The 15,662-nt window shown below is 42.8% G+C and overlaps 1 protein-coding gene across 5 annotated transcripts; it reads left to right on the top strand.

Moving 5' to 3' along the window:
- The first annotated feature begins 344 nt into the window (after nucleotides 1–344).
- On the top strand, nucleotides 345–14,864 carry HMGXB4 (HMG-box containing 4). 5 transcript variants are annotated; one of them, XM_051784583.1, is made up of 12 exons: nucleotides 427–555; nucleotides 2,548–2,653; nucleotides 3,250–3,365; nucleotides 4,591–4,666; nucleotides 5,486–6,619; nucleotides 6,656–6,663; nucleotides 7,828–7,909; nucleotides 8,607–8,671; nucleotides 8,968–9,073; nucleotides 9,618–9,787; nucleotides 10,719–10,841; nucleotides 12,581–14,864. In XM_051784583.1, the coding sequence occupies exons 2-12, from the start codon at nucleotides 2,623–2,625 to the stop codon at nucleotides 12,623–12,625; spliced, it is 1,956 nt and encodes a 651-aa protein (XP_051640543.1). In that variant the 5' UTR covers nucleotides 427–555; nucleotides 2,548–2,622; the 3' UTR covers nucleotides 12,626–14,864. The 5 variants fall into 5 exon arrangements, with proteins under 5 accessions (XP_051640546.1, XP_051640547.1, XP_051640543.1 ...); XM_051784586.1 differs by having other exon boundaries at nucleotides 345–555; nucleotides 5,486–6,663; XM_051784582.1 differs by lacking the exon at nucleotides 427–555 and adding an exon at nucleotides 819–943 and having other exon boundaries at nucleotides 5,486–6,663.
- The last annotated feature ends 798 nt before the right edge of the window (nucleotides 14,865–15,662 follow it).

The raw sequence follows: 15,662 nt of genomic DNA, 5'->3' as shown, positions 1-15,662 counted from the left end.
GCAGCCAACAACTAAGCCAGGCTGCAAGCCCAGCCAGGTCAGTCTCCTGCAGACAAGGACGATGAGAACGGGGAAGCTGTGCCGGGACGCACACACGCGAGGAGGAGGTTGCGCCAAAGCCAGGGGGAAGGTGGGTGTGGGCTCCACAGGTGCTGGTGGGGGTGAGAGCCGGGACTGTGCTGGGGTGCCCCGCGCGTATCCCGCCCGTGTGTCCCAGGGATGTGCGACTCCCACCCAGCCATCGATGCGCTCGGCAAGGCCACGCCCCGCCCTCTCCCACACCCCGCGGGCGCCGCGTTGGAGGCACTCGGTGCTCGGGCGATCGGCCCTGGCTGCGGCCCCTTGTCTCCCAGTCCAAGATGGCGGCGGCGGGTGGCGGCGCGGCGGGAAGCGGCGAGGCCGAGTGAGGCGGCTGCAGACCGTGCCCACCCTGCGCCCGCGGCTCGGCGCCGCCGGGCCGTGTCGCCAGTGAGGCCGCCCCGCGGCCGGGGCACGCCCGGGCCTGCCGCAGAGCGAGCGGAGCCGCGGGCTGGCGCGAGGCTGGAGCGTGCTCGGGTGAGGGGGCGCGGGGCAGCCGAGCCCGCTTTGAACGGAGGCGGTGGCGGGGACCGGCCCGGGGGGTGCTGGGGCGCATGCGCGGCCGGGCCGGTGCCCGCGGAGGGGCCGGTGCCGGTTGTCCCTCGGGCCCGGCTGGGAGCTGGAACGCCGGCGGGAAATGAGGCGAGGCAGCCGCTTCCCGCGGTCTGGCGGCGGCGGGACCGAAGTGCGGGGCCCCGGGGATGCAGGACAGCGAGGCTGGGGCTCGATCCCCCGGGCGTGTGCGTTAAGGAACGGGAGACGTGGAAGGAGAGCTTCCTCACCGAGCCTGTGCGGTCATTGCTGACACCGAGGAATTCGAAGCAGAGGAACCTAATTAGGATTTATAGGATGAAACTAATTAAGGGTACGTTTTGTGTTTGCTGGGTGGGAGCCCCTCTGGTGGTGAGCCCCTCTGAGCAGTATCTACCAACCTTTGTACCTGCTAAGCAGGTAAGATTGAAAATAGAGTAAAAGGTATGCATGTAGCTGCAAAGAAGTCCCAGTTTCTCCAGGTCATCCATTCATGAATGACTGTCTCCGGCTTTGTTTTGCTGAGCAGTATCTGTATTAGGCCCTTTCCCTCTTGAGCATAACGCTTTAATATTGTGTGCCTTCCCACAGAAGTCTCTTTGACAGATGAACATCACGAGATGTTGACAACATCTGGTTCAAGATCTTGAGCCCACAAGTAGCAAGATGCCTTTTTTTATTGCAAAGTGTAGTGCTCTAGTGCATATACATGTGCAGTGCTCTTGTGTGTTGGCAGAATTGCTGTGCTTGCTACCGGCAATGGATAGGGGTTGGAATACTGACTTGACATCTTGTGATGGATGGGTTCCCAAAAGCTGAAGAAGTAACGTGTATGCCTATGAATTTAAGCAGAAACATTTCCTGTGTACCCTCATGCTTGATTCAGTTGTGACTTTGTTATGTCACTTGAGTAACCACTATAGAAATTGATATGTTGTACATTGTACATTAGCCAGTTGTCTGTAAAACTGGGCGGTGTGCAGGGATGTACAAGCACAAATTCCCTGCTCCCCAAGCATTCCAATGTAACTTCAGTGTGGCACAGTTACTGTGACAGCTGGAATGAACAAGCTGCATGGTCTTCATCGTTGAGTGTTTACATGTGTGCACATACATACAAACACACAGAGTCAGTTGGGTGTGATTGGTTTAATCACCTACGAGCAGAAAGTTGATCTTTTCTTGCTAAGCTGGTCACTGACTGAAGAACAAAAGTTGTTTGCTCTGCGAAATCCAGTGTGTGGCTATTCCATAATGGTAGTGTCATTTTATATGCCAATAACTGTGGAACAGGGTGACTCAGAGGAGGCCTGAAACCTGTGGGCTGGCAGAGGTTAGGGTGCTGGAGAAGGCCTAGTGAAAAGGAGTGCTCTCTTCCATCCCCTCTCCCAGGCTGGCATTGAGAATGGCTGCAGTGGTAGCATTGGGAAACACATCAAAAGGATGCACACCTTTACTACAAAACGTGTGATCCTTTAGTTAAAATGATTTTAAATTATTGGTTTTTGTAATATAATGATTTCTGCCTGATCCCTTCTTTTCCCTCACTTTATCTGATATTCAAGGGTTTGAAATCTCTTTTAAAACATCCTAATCTTTGCTACAGTGGCTCCTGACAAAAAAATGGCTTTGACACAGTTTGGGTACAGTTTTGTGTGTCATAAAAATCAAATTCAGTTGCCTTCTCACCCTCTTCTATTTTTGTAAAGAAATTACTTTATACGGAAGAGGTGGTCTTTTTCTATCTTGAAAATAATACAACATCCATTTTACTTTAAAAAAAATCTGTCAAGCCTGAATAATAAACAAAAACCCACCAAGAGGTAGACTCCTTTCACACTGTCTTCCAGAGAATCTTCACTTTGTTCAGAGAAAGTTTCCCAATTTACATAGTGATTCTTCTTTATGGGAGAGTTATTTTCATTCTCTGTTTCTCAGACCTTTTCCTATAGATGGGAACGGGGGAAGGAGCCCAGACGTGGCAACTCATTCACAGGCTCCTGCCGGACCACCATGGCTTATGATGGCGCCAAGAAGAAAGAAGGTATGACTGCTTCATAATCTCAGAGAGATTTGCAGAAAAAAAAAAAAAAAAGGGTGCCCTCCCTCTGCAGCCTTGCCAGGCCATGCAGTCAGAGTGGGAACAGAAGCTAATGTGCTGTGGAGCTCTTAAATTTAACCTGACCAAGTTACTGGAGGATCCCAAGCCCTTGACTTTCAGGTGTGAAGTACTGGGATTAGAACTTGAGAAAAATGGGTGGTATTTTCTTGTGCAGACACCCTGACTGGAAACTGTGCCACTGCAGCCTTTCTTTTCCCTGCCAGGTCAATGGAACTGGGGACCAGCAGTAATGATAAGTTTAGTCATGGTAACATTTCTAGGTCCACTTGTCTTTAGGAAGGAATATACAAGGGTTACAAATTAAATCTGGAGTGACTGTGTTAGAGTGTTAGAGCACCGAGCCCCATCTCTGTGGTCAGACAGTACAGGCCCCTTTAGGCCCCTGTGCTTGTTGAGTTTTGCACATCACTCAGTGCCAGCATCTGCTGTTCGCTTATTTTGTGCGTGGTCCACACACCTATCATTCCTTAATGGAGTGTTTCATTTCTTCCTTTTTTCCCATTTCACATAAACGATAGAGTTCCTAGAGAGTCACCGAGGTGTTGATGACGGGCTGGCAACCAGCAGGATACAGCGAGAGAAGAAGCGCTCTTACAAGGATCTGCTGCAAGAGGAAGACGAGGTAGCAACTCAGGTAGGAAAGCCTCAGAGGAAAAGTTGAAGGTGTAAGGATGTGTGTAAAGCTGGTGATGGAATGGGTTTCTTGTTCTTTTTTTTTTTTAATTTAGAAATGCATGTAGAAGGCAGCAAGAGCAGCTAATCATGTCCTGTATTGTTCAGTAACTTTCCTGGGGAAAAGGAGGGGGTCAATCTCAGTTACAACTGATTCTGATTTTTCTGGTAGTAGGATGTTGTCCTAGTCTTGATATAGAACCTTGCAAGTCATGAGATTCCATGAATAACTTCTTACGCACATAAAAATAATTTGGAATTTATGGTTGTATTAGTAGCCAAGAAAGGATGGGTATAATGTTAACTGATGCACTGTTGTTTTCCTGATTCTGCAGACAGCCTGAAACAATAGCTCTTGAGAGATATGAACTTGCCCTGTTCACCTCTTTGGGGCCTTAACTTTTGAAATCACATAGTGGCAACTTAAGTTTCTGCAAAACATTCCTCTTTGAGCTAAAAGTTCTGCTGTTAGTTCAAAGGTGACTACCTTGTGATTTTTTTTAATCAGGAAAACAAGTTCTAATTTAAAATTCTTTTACCATGTAGATGAATTCTGCAGAGGAGCTTCAGTTTCGGATCGTAAATTGGTCAAGACACAAATAATAATTAGGGGACATGACATATTAAGGACATATTTTTGGCCCATTCTAGTTGTCATCTCTTCGTACCTCCTGTCAGTTCTTTTATCTTATTTAGCATATTAAACATGAACTGCTAATCTCCAACAGCTAGCTTTCACTGCCCATTTCTTAACATTTTCAAATGTGCTTTTTCAAGTTTTCTTGTGCATTGCTCCTCTCACTTTGGGGGGACCTCCCTCTAGAGATATGTCTTTCAATTTGCTTGAAACCCTGTTTTGCTGCAATGCTTACAGAAAGCTTGATGCTGATCTGGTGACTGATGTGCTGAAACCAATCCTGACTAATATCATTTTTTGTATTCTCCCACCTCCTCATAACTTGAGTTTTGTTTTACTTTAAACCTACACTGTGTGCTCTTGGGGACAGAGCATGTTTCCTCTCAGCACCCAGAATGATGATCCTGGCTCATACCTAGGGTTCCTTGATGTTACAGTAGTACAGATAACTCTTGATATCTCCTACGAATTATTATCTATGTTAATAGTCCGTGTGAATCTCATATTATTTCCCTCTTTTTTGTCAGCAACTTTCTTCTTCTTATTCCAGGACAGTGAGTTTTTTCCGGGGACAGAACCTCACAAAAAGAAGAAAAAGCACTCCTCCGATGAGTTCTGCTACAGAGGTAAAATAGTAATCAGGCAGGGAAGGGGCTAACAGATCATGACTTTGAGGAAAGGATGCTCTTAAACCAGTGTCATGAAGCTTTATGGTTAGCATTTTATGGGGAGTCAACCTGTCTAGAACAAGTATTCGGAAACCCGACGCTGATCAGCACCAGACAGCAGAAGATTAGGGAATTATATTTTCAGAGTCTAGCTCAACAAGTTGCCATTGTTGGGGGTAGAGATCTTCCACCCCCTTTTCATTGACAAGCTGTAGCTTTCTAACCCTTGCCTTCCCATTTGGCATTTGCTTTTCTGCTCAGTTATTCTCACAGTAAGTTGGCCAGAAGGTGACAGTTCACCTCGTAAAAGCTTAACATGTTTAGAATTTTGTTTTTGGTACAATAGAAGGAGAAAGCCAAGCTGAAATTTCAAGAAATCTGTCTAGAGAATGAAAAAGCTCATATATTCAATCAATTGGTCTCACATTAGCTAAAAATGGCATGAAAACCTTGCACTCAAGGTGTAATTTCAGGCTCAGTAAGATATATTTCTATCAAAATAAGTTACTTCACAATAGAATAGAGTTTGACAAAACTTCCGGAACTTTCCTACTGTCTTCCTGCCTTAAATTTTTTTAACACCAGCTCGGGTGTTACAGCCTCTGAATTGTATCAGTAAGACCATGCTGAGCTGGCTGCAGTCTTGAGGCATGTTCTGTTTAAGCCAGGCTGTAAATCTGTTAGCTGTAAATTGTAAGTCTTGCAGGATCCCCACTTCCCTTCTTTGCTGTCTTTAAGGGAGTCATCTTGATGTAAATTTCTCTTCATCTTTTTCAGGTGTTTCGCCTCTGGATCTACCATCAAAGAAGAAGAAAAAAGCAGCTTCTAGCCCATCCTCAGCTGATCCAACCATGGATTTACTCAAGGCTATCACCTCACCTTTGGCCACAAGCTCAAAGTCTTCAAAGAGGACCTCTGAAAAATCATCTCATTCTTCCTCTGGCCATTCTGAAAGCAGAAAGGAGCACACCAAGAAAAAGCTGAGTGGGAGCAGTGGGGAACACTCAGTGGACGATGGCAGCTCCCACAAATCTAAAAAAATGAAACCTCTCTATGTGAACACAGAGACACTTACTCTTCGTGAACCTGATGGCTTGAAGATGAAGCTCATCCTCTCACCAAAAGAGAAAAGTAGTGCAGCAGATGATGATGCTTTATCCTACTCTTCAACACCAGCAGCTGCAAAGAAATCTTCAAAGAAATCAGCTCGAGATGAGCAAGGCTCATTTCTGCTGGGTCATGAACTGCAGAGCTTCCTGAAGTCATCCCGAAAGAAGCACAAACCACCTTCTGACTCACATCCGCCTTCTGAGAGTTTTGGTGCTGACACCTCCCTTCATTCAGAGGGCCACGGAAGTGAGTATGAGATTCCAGGTACGGAAGCACCACCAGAATCTGGTTCTTCTTCTGGTGGAGAGTTGGAGGCTGGAGAGCTAGTGATAGATGACTCCTACCGGGAAATCAAGAAGAAGAAGAAATCAAAAAAAAGTAAGAAAAAAAAGGACAAGGAGAAACACAGAGAGAAGAAGCACTCTAAGTCTAAAAAGAGTTCTGGGCATTCTCCTGTGGCGGTAGCAGAAGTAAGGGTGTCACCACCACCTCCCAGTACCCCCTATGTTGTTCCTCCACCTCCTCCTGCTGTTTTTCACTCAGATGGTCAAGGTGAGAAAAGGAGGAAAAAGGAAGACAAGGAGAAAGACAAAGCTGAAAAATGGGAAAAGGAGAAGGAAAGAGACAAGGAAAAGGAAAGAGACAAAGAAAAGGAAAGAGACAAGGAAAAGGAAAAAGAAAAGGAAAGAGAAAGAGAAAAGGAAAGAGAGAAGGAAAGAGAAAAAGAAAAGGAAAGAGAGAAGGAAAAGGAAAGAGACAAGGAAAAGGAAAAAGACAAGGAAAGAGAAAAGGAAAGAGAAAAAGACAAGGAAAGAGAAAAGGAAAAGGAAAGAGAAAGAGAAAAAGTAAGGAAAAATTGGAGGGAAAAGAGAAATTGGGTGGTGGGTAATGGCGGATTAGGCATTCCATTACAAAGGCATGTTAAACTGAAACAGAAGGATAACTAATACCACTATCAATGGTTTCACTGAAGCATGTTTGGAAAACAGTCAGCCACTGTGATTTCTGTTTGTAGCAAAAGGAACATATGTTGGTTTGGGTTTGTGGCACAGGTAGTCTTTAGCCGATAGAGGTTCTCTGGAAAGGTTATACTTAATTTTGCTTTGTACAGGTCAGGTATCAAGCACAACTGCATCATTTTCTAACATGACTGGTTCAAGCTATTGCCAGGCAGACTTTTGGACTAGTGATCTAGTCCATCATCACAGTTCCTGTGATGAAAAGTGAAGATATTTACCCATTTACTCCTGTATTCAATGAAATTATAATTCTTATAGATTACCATGTTCCCAGTTTTGTCCTGTACTTATAAATTCAGTTTTCCATGGTTACTGTGTAAAGAAATGAGTAGCAGAAATGGTAACTAGCATACAAACAAGTTTGCAAGTTATGTAACTAGCTGTGTAAGTTTATAAATGGGCAAAAGCAGTTTCTGCATGCTCAGATAGAGAAATGTTGCTTTGTATGAGGAAATGGTCAGACAGAGCCCAAATCTGTTCAGGCATTATCCTATTCTATTTGGGAAGTTTTCCTTGATCATAGCTTGGCAACTGCAAAACCTCTGCTGTCAATGTACTTACACAGTCTGTTTTCTGCCAATTTGAAATACTTTGTAAGGATGCAAGAAATGGAACAAAATATTATCATGAGAACCGAATTGTTTTGACAGATCTACAATAGGTACTGTGAATAACATAACAGATAGTGGTTTTTATTTTAAGTTTTAAAACTGAGCTACATTAACAGAGTGGGATGTTGATCCTGAAATTAGAATAGCAGGTTGCTGTTGAACTTTGTAAGATAAGCCATGGACTAACACTGGTTCTGGCTGATTCCTGTGCTTTCATAAACACTGAATTCAGCCAGAACATATAAAACACTGCTTTTTAAGGTTCCTGATTTAAGTGTCATACTTTTCTTTAGGTCTTCAATAAATGCCAAATTCTTATTAAATTGGAGAAGGTCTCATCAGGATTAAAAATCTTTGTTTCCTTTCTTCTTCTGACTAGCCAAAGAAGAAAAACATGTCTGCCTATCAAGTGTTTTGTAAAGAGTATCGTACAACTATTGTGTCTGAGCACCCTGGAATAGGTAAGAAAATAATTGAGCCTTCTCTTCTCTTGCTTATACACCAGTCAGATTAATTAGGAGAACATATCTCTGTTTCAGACCAACCCCTTACTTTTGACAGAATGCAAAGAATCTGCCAACTTAGAGTAAGAGGTGGAAAAGGGGACAGGAGTGGATTTTTGTAGAATCATAGAATCAGCCGGGTTGGAAAAGACCTCAGAGATCAAGTCCAACCCTTGATCCAGCACCACCATAGTTATTAGATCATGGCACTAAGTGCCACATCCAGTCTTATCTTAAAAACCTCCAGGGATGGTGACTCCACCACCTCCCTGGGCAGCCCATTCCAAATGTCTGTAAAAAATGTCTTCCTAAAAGATTTTGTGATTGTATTATAATTACATTTTAACCAAGCCATGAGTCTGGATAAAGAAATTGCTAGCTCACTCTTTCTTTACTTAGAGACTTACCTTTATTGTGTCACTGTCCTGCAAATACACTGTCACTTCATATTCCTGGTATCAGCTTTTTTTTTTTTTATTTTAAACAGTAATGGGAATGCACACTGGCACTCATTTTCAGGACAGCGTGGAGAGTTCCAGTTGTGCAGTGGCTTGCTTCCTAAATGTGTATGGATGGGCCTGTAAGTTTCCTATGTTCTCTCCTTGATTTTATGATCTAATTTGTTTTAAACATTTTTCTTCTTTCTTTCTGCCAGATTTTGGAGAGCTAAGTAAAAAACTGGCAGAAGTGTGGAAGCAGCTACCTGAGAAGGACAAACTGGTGGGTGTGCGTGTGAGATGTTTTTGTAAAATGATTTCTGTAAACTAGGTGCTTAGATCAGAATGTGCTGGCAGCATTGCCACCATACCTTGAAATATGCTACCTATGTCCCCAAAGTATGTAAAGATGGAAAGTATGGAAACCTTGCCCTTGCAAACATAAAAGCCTTCATTTCCTTCTCATGGTATTGCTTCACCCGTTAGCTACATGACATCATTCTGCCTCCAGGTCCTGGCATCAGGTAGCAGAATTACCTAATGTTATGAATCTCTCTTTTCTTACCACGATAACTACAGATCTGGAAACAGAAAGCTCAGTATCTCCAACACAAGCAGAATAAAGCAGAGGCCACTACTGTGAAGAGAAAGGCATCATCTTCAGATGGTGCACCAAAAATGAAAGGTAATTGTTGCACTTTATTTGCCCTCATTGTTTTTCTTGGTCAGGGAAGATAGTGTTGCCAGTGGAATAAGGAGCAAACGTCCTTACCTGCTTCACATCCCTATCAGCTTTCTCACAAGGTTTGACATTTAAATCACCATACTACTCAAATCAATTTTTTTGTGAGAGCGAGAATGATATCAGCATTTTTCATACAGATTTCCTTGTCTAATTCATAGAACGGCGTTGTTTTTAGCACTATAGGGATTGAAATGTAAAATAAGAGAAGGCAGAAAGGAAGTTGTAGTGGGATTAATTTTGCTGCTAGAGGAAAATTGATTCTTGGTTTGGCATCACTGATACCAAATCTCCCCAATTGCATTCAGCTGAGGTAGATGCTTTGTACATGTGAAAAAAAAGCTTTGACTCCAAAGACCACAGGATTGGGTCCGCAGAACTCTTTAAGCATCTCATGCCTTTGAGATTTGAACTTTACTAAGTAAATAGGCTTGTAAGTAAAACAGTGAAAGAAATGAATATGGAATTTTAATTTGCATGTTTCCAGCTTCTCCAACAGGAGTGATTTCCCCTCATAAGAAATCCCCCACAAGCACCGTGGTGGTGCCTTCCTCACCAGCCAAAGCCCCTGAGACAGATCCTATTGATGTAGCTGCACACTTACAGCTGCTGGGTGAATCCCTGAGCCTCATTGGACACAGACTGCAGGAAACAGAGGTGAGTCTGTAACCAGCAGTGTCACCGTGATGTCCTGTGATCTACACATTGGATTGTGGGGGATGATTATTTTATTTAATTTAGAAGTTTAACCAATGATTTTCATTTAGGAAGAGAAACTGGAGGTGGTGTGCCATGTTTTTTTGATGCATTGCTGTTTATGGTAGTTTTCTGGCAGTATCATATTGCCAGTGCTTTGGACAGGGGCTACTATTGTTTCAACTTACCTAGTAATAGAAGATGTCATATTTTAATGGTTTCCTACTGGTAAATGATAGTGATTCTATGAATGCACATACACACATGCACTTTCAGAACTCAGCCCAGACTCTAAGCAGAACACATATTTGTCTCAAATAATACCACTGAATTTTATGGGTAGCGTGATCATCTCATCGTACTGTGCTTGCAAGAACATTTATTTCACTGCTGATAAAAACAAGCATTTTGTTTTTGGGATGACTGAGGTAATTTTCAGAGGAACAACCAGAGTACAGAAAGGCACAAAATTCCCCTTCCTGAAAGTATATCAATGACTAAAGCATTTGTTACAGACATAGCATTTCTTTAAACTTCGTAAATCAAAAATTTTTGTCATTAGGACTCATGTGGTTAACAAAATAGATGGTATGAAATGGCAGAGTTCATTACAAAAATTTGGGGAATTCAGTGTTTTATGCAACTCACAACCTTCTGACCTTTTCTTTTGTTCCCTACCTTTTTCTTGCATCAGTATGTTGCCTACTGAATTCTTAAATTTTTTGACCCAGCAGTCTCCCTGTGAAGCACAAGGCACAGTTTTGTTACTGTGTAAATAGTGAAAGTGGACTAGAGGAGCTGAAGATACTGTATCTGCATGAGGAGTGATACAGTTGAGAAAACCATCAGTTCCACCACTCATCCCCATCCAATTTTTTTTCTTTATTACCAGGGAATGGTGGCTGTTTCAGGAAGTTTGTCAGTACTTCTAGATTCAATCATCTGTGCTTTGGGCCCATTGGCATGTCTGACCACACAACTGCCTGAGCTGAATGGCTGCCCGAGGCACGTTTTGGTGAGTTCCCTGTGGTTATATGTTACCACTGTATGATACTGTGTAACTTTTTATCTACCACTGGCAACTGACCTAATATTTGTAGCATTAATTGCAGTGTGGGTAGGTTCTGTTTTAGTGATGAGTCAATCCGTGTGAATCAAAGTGCCAGTACGTGTACCACTATTTTTCAAAGTTTTGATTTTCTGTAAACATAAACCCCCCCTTCTAGCTGCTCTGTATCACACAAGCTATTTTTCCTTTAGAAGCATAAAAAATAGTTTGTGATGTCAATATTCCCCATGTGATGGTGTAGGGTCTTTTACATGTGGCTGAAACCTTCTCTGAGGAAAGAAAAATAGTCCCTGTTTTAAGGAACTGCATAGCTACAAGTTCTTTTCCACTTTAAATTACCCTTAGTATTGAGCCCTGATTTAGCAACAGCTTGTGGCATCTATGTAGCCTGATGTGACAGATTCAGATGGCAGCAGCATAAAGGAATTGGGAGTCACATCCCCAACAGGAGACGTGAATAAAGCAGCGAAGGATAGAAGCAAAGATCAAAAATATACAGTCTGCAAAAGTTGAGAGACTAAAAACAAATCTGGCAGAGAGAACAACAAAAATGGGTTATGAATTGGCATGTCATAATAGGGCAGCTTAAACATTGATTCATTCTGAGAGCAGACTGTTAACAACAGGAACAAAGTTGACAGCTTAGGCTGTGAGCTCCCACAAACTGGCTCTCTGCACAAAAGCTGAATCAGTGGGATGTTCCCATCCTAAGCCATGGAAAAATCATATGCTTTTTTCCTTCTTGCTTGCCAAGTGCAATGACACCACGTGACTAATGGTGGGTCTATTGGAAACATGATCAACTTATTGTTATAAGCAGTAGTGGAGCTTTAGGTGAATTAAAGCACCTACCCTTCAATTCTGAAAACTGGTGTTCAGGAGTTGATAATAAATAAATAATTCTGAATTTTACTGTCAGATTCATAACAGAAATGGATAAAATTCAGCAGTTGTGTTGCGTGTAGAATGCATTTTATCTTTCAGGCAGTAGGTGGCATTGTTAACTTCTAGAATCACAACTGGTACAGCTCTAGCTCCTCCAATTAAAAGGTGGTGTTCTAAGGCCTTTGGCTATCCAGCCACAGGCTTGAGCTTACTGAAATACTGCACTTGAAGAAGCATAGAGCTGGGGACTTTTTTTCTGAGGTGCATGGAAAGATTCTTACTCTGAGAATTGTGTTATGTTTTGCAAGAAAAACTGAAGAGCACTTTTTTTTCCCATCTGACACCCTTTTTGAGGTGCATTTAAGGCTTTTTCTCTTTACTTTTACACTACAGAATTTCATAGAGAAATTATGAGTGTAAAGTCAAGTAATTTTTTTCTATATGCTACAACTTTGATCACCTTGCTCAAATCCTTCATCACTGGTTTTTCTATGGTTGATGTGATGTGGTTACTGTGGCTTGCAGAGATAAGAGTATGGAGTCCATAAGGAGGAAGTCACTTGGGGAAAGCCTCAAGCATTTTCAGTGTTTCCAGGTGCTTAAAAATACTGAGGCTACCTTTATGTTTAGTTAACCTACATTTCCAAAAATGTGAAAATAAGCCTAGTGATCGACAGGCAGATTTGGTTGTCCCATCACTTGTAAGACAAGTGAATATGCTTATTACCCTCATCCGTGTAATTTTTAAGGATTTGGAGTTATTGCCTGACACTAAAAAAATACTGAATTTCTTTTCCCAGTCAAACACACTAGACAACATTGCCTACATCATGCCTGGACTTTGATGGAAAAGGATCCTGGGATGTACTCAACCTCTGCGTAACTGATTTGTGTACATATGCACTACGCGGCGCTCCTGAAGGGCTCCATGTGGAGGCTTTTAAAGTTTTATATGTGTATAGTATATACATAGGATTGTAACTATTTGACTTCTATTTTATGAAAAGTTGTGAAATTAAGCTGAGAAAACCCTTTTGTGTCATTGGGTGAAATGTCCTCCAGTCTGAAAGTACTTTGTATGAAGAATTCAGAAGACTTTTGAGATACTTGCCTTAATTTCAGATCCTTTAGTGGGGGAAGCAGGCAGAGAATGGACTTCTAGATGTAAAGAAGAAAGCTGTCACCATGAGAAAGTTGGCCCAGAGGGGTTCTTGACTCTCCATTCTTGATGATTTCAAAAATTGAATGAGCAGCTTCCTCTAGCTGGACTTTCTTTACGCAGGGAGATGGACCAGATGACCTCCTGATACCCCTGCCAGCCTAAAGTATTCTGATATTCTATGGGCAGATAGAGATGATAATATATTTTGGACCAAGGAATAGAACTGAATTCTTCACCAGCCGTATTTGTAACTCTTTTTCAGTTTAAAATCCACTGCTTGAGGGGAAAGCTGGATAGCTGATTAAAGATACAGAGGTCTTTGCCTCTTGGTCGCTTCCTCCAACCCTCGCTCCTCAGTCAATAATAACTGAAAGTTGTCAGTGTCAGCTGGCTGGTCTGGTAGCTGGCATTTGAAGTGAAGTAGAAGATGTCAACAAGTTTAATTTTTTCTTGTGGACTCATACCCAAATCATCATTAGCACAATGTATCAACCAACTGCATTTGCTTGAGAGAATGAACCTCCTGCTGGCTTTTTCCAGGGCATGGTCAGCCTGCTTTGATGGAGAGGAGTGCAGAAGCAGATGGGAAAAACTTGGATTGCTTCTGCCCATCTTGCACCTGTTTTATGAGATTGCTCACCCCCCATCCCTTTCACCAGCACTATTGAAAGAGCTGTGGTGCTGCTGCAAGGCAGTGACTGCTGACCAGTTTGAAGCAGCTACGGCTGAGTAAGGCACATGTGAGTTGATTGGATCGGTTCCTCTTCCTTCCAACCACATACTTGGAGTTTGGTTTTCTGCTCCTCCAGAAGAGGAGATGCAGAAGAAGACTTGATTCCTGTTTAGACTTTTGTCTGTCTTATATGTTTATGTGGTGTTCATATCACATGTATTTAACTTTTACCGATATCTGTAACAGATTTAATTTATCCTGTATATTTCTCTGTGTGTGTGTATATATATATATATATACATAATTTAAAAGCAAAAATCCCTCCCTCAGCCAACAGTGTGTGGAAAATAGGAATCAACTTTGCCTCACCTGTTCCTGCAGGAATCAGCTATATGTGGGAAAACACCAGGAAGATTCTAAGTGTTTGTAAAAACAGGACATCTTGTGAAAGAAGGTAGAAAAACTGAAATATAGTTTGACTCAAACCTTTCCAGCTCTGTAACAAGAAAGTTTTAAAATTACAGAACAGCCATTTTTTACATCCAAGTAAGTCCAGCTTCTGTTTTTCAGGATAGTTGAAAGTGAACTGTCCCTCATTCTGGCTGAGCCCCAAATCGGAAGTAAATTAAATCCTTGGGTGTGCAGGAGGGTTTTTCTCCCAATACCTCTTCACTATGTATTCCCCAGATGTGCCTGTGTACAAGGTAGTCTCTCTCTTACAGAGTTTTTCTCAGCGCAGTGAGAGGTTTTGTCAGTCAGTTAGTGGAGGAGGCAGAAGGTTCTCAGACCACTGGACCAGAACACACGTTTTAGCAACATATGACAAATCCCAGTGAGCCTAGAATTAGGAAGGTCCCAGGAGGGATCCTAGCCCATACAGAACCATCTGCTGCTGGGAGCGGCACAAAATAACTTTTTTTCCAGCCCTTTACAGTTGAGAGCATTGTGGTGAAGGGATAGATCTGCTCTCGAAGAAACAGAAGGGGATAGCTTTAGCTTTGTTGTCTGTACAATGAAAAACTCTTGAAGAGTGAAAAACACACACAACCCTGGTGTATTGTATTTTGTATTAAAATTTGTACACTTTGTATAATCTGTATCTTGTGGTATTTGGTACTATAGGGAAAACTTTGGCAAGACTTAGCCGTTTTTATATTTTTGTTATTTCTTTGCTGTTTGGTCCCGATTACATTACAATTATACACAGAAACTTTTTTTGTACTGTACTTACAATATAATTTTTTTTTAACATTTGGAGTATTGTCGTTCATTTCTGGCATGCACTGCTTTCTGCAGCTGTTGTTACTACTCGTATCTAGTGTTTCCCAGCAAAGCACATCCAACCCTATCCTTGCTAAGCTCACTCAGTTTGCAGGCAAGCTGTACTGTTTGCAGCAGCACAGGTCACCCTAATCATTGCTGAAAGACCCTGGCCATTTGGCCCTTCTTTCTGAAGGGAGACAAGCTATTGAGTACCACGGATAGCATTGGGGCATTCCTCTTCCCTGCTGCCTCACCTCCATTCAGGTTCATAGTGTCAGATGAGACCAACACCTGGGACTTGACTGTGTTCCATGGGATGTCAGGCGTGGCAGCGTTAGAGCAGGATTTGTGCTGGTTGTTAACATGTCCTCATTTTCCGGGTATGGGTGTTGGTTGATTGCAGCCACGGCTTGGGCAGGGTGCGGTATTAGGCCAGGAGCAGGTCACAGAACACTGTGCCTTACTAACCACCATCTATGGGGCCACAGGAGGGTTTGAGTTGCAAGGGACCTTAAAAGTCATCATTCCAGCACCCTGCCATGGGCAGGGACACCTTCCACTAAAACCAGGCTGCTCAAAGCTCCATCCAGCCTTGAACAGTTCCAGGGATGGGGCATCCACCACTTTCCTGAGCAACCTGTTCCAGTGCCTCACCACCCTCACAGTAAAGAGTTTCTTCCCAATTCCTACGAGTGTGCTCCCACACCAGGCCGTGGAAAACTAAAACCACATGGCTACAGGCGTTCCACGACTCGGGCACCGCTCTGGGTGTTCTGCGCGAGCT

Source organism: Manacus candei, unplaced genomic scaffold (assembly GCF_025592945.1).
Source record: "Manacus candei isolate 608988 ecotype Guabito, Panama unplaced genomic scaffold, ASM2559294v1 h1tg000018l, whole genome shotgun sequence".
NCBI classification, from domain to species: Eukaryota; Metazoa; Chordata; class Aves; order Passeriformes; family Pipridae; genus Manacus; species Manacus candei.
The sequence above is the reverse complement of the archived record's forward strand: the minus strand, read 5'-3'. Positions and strand labels throughout refer to the sequence as shown.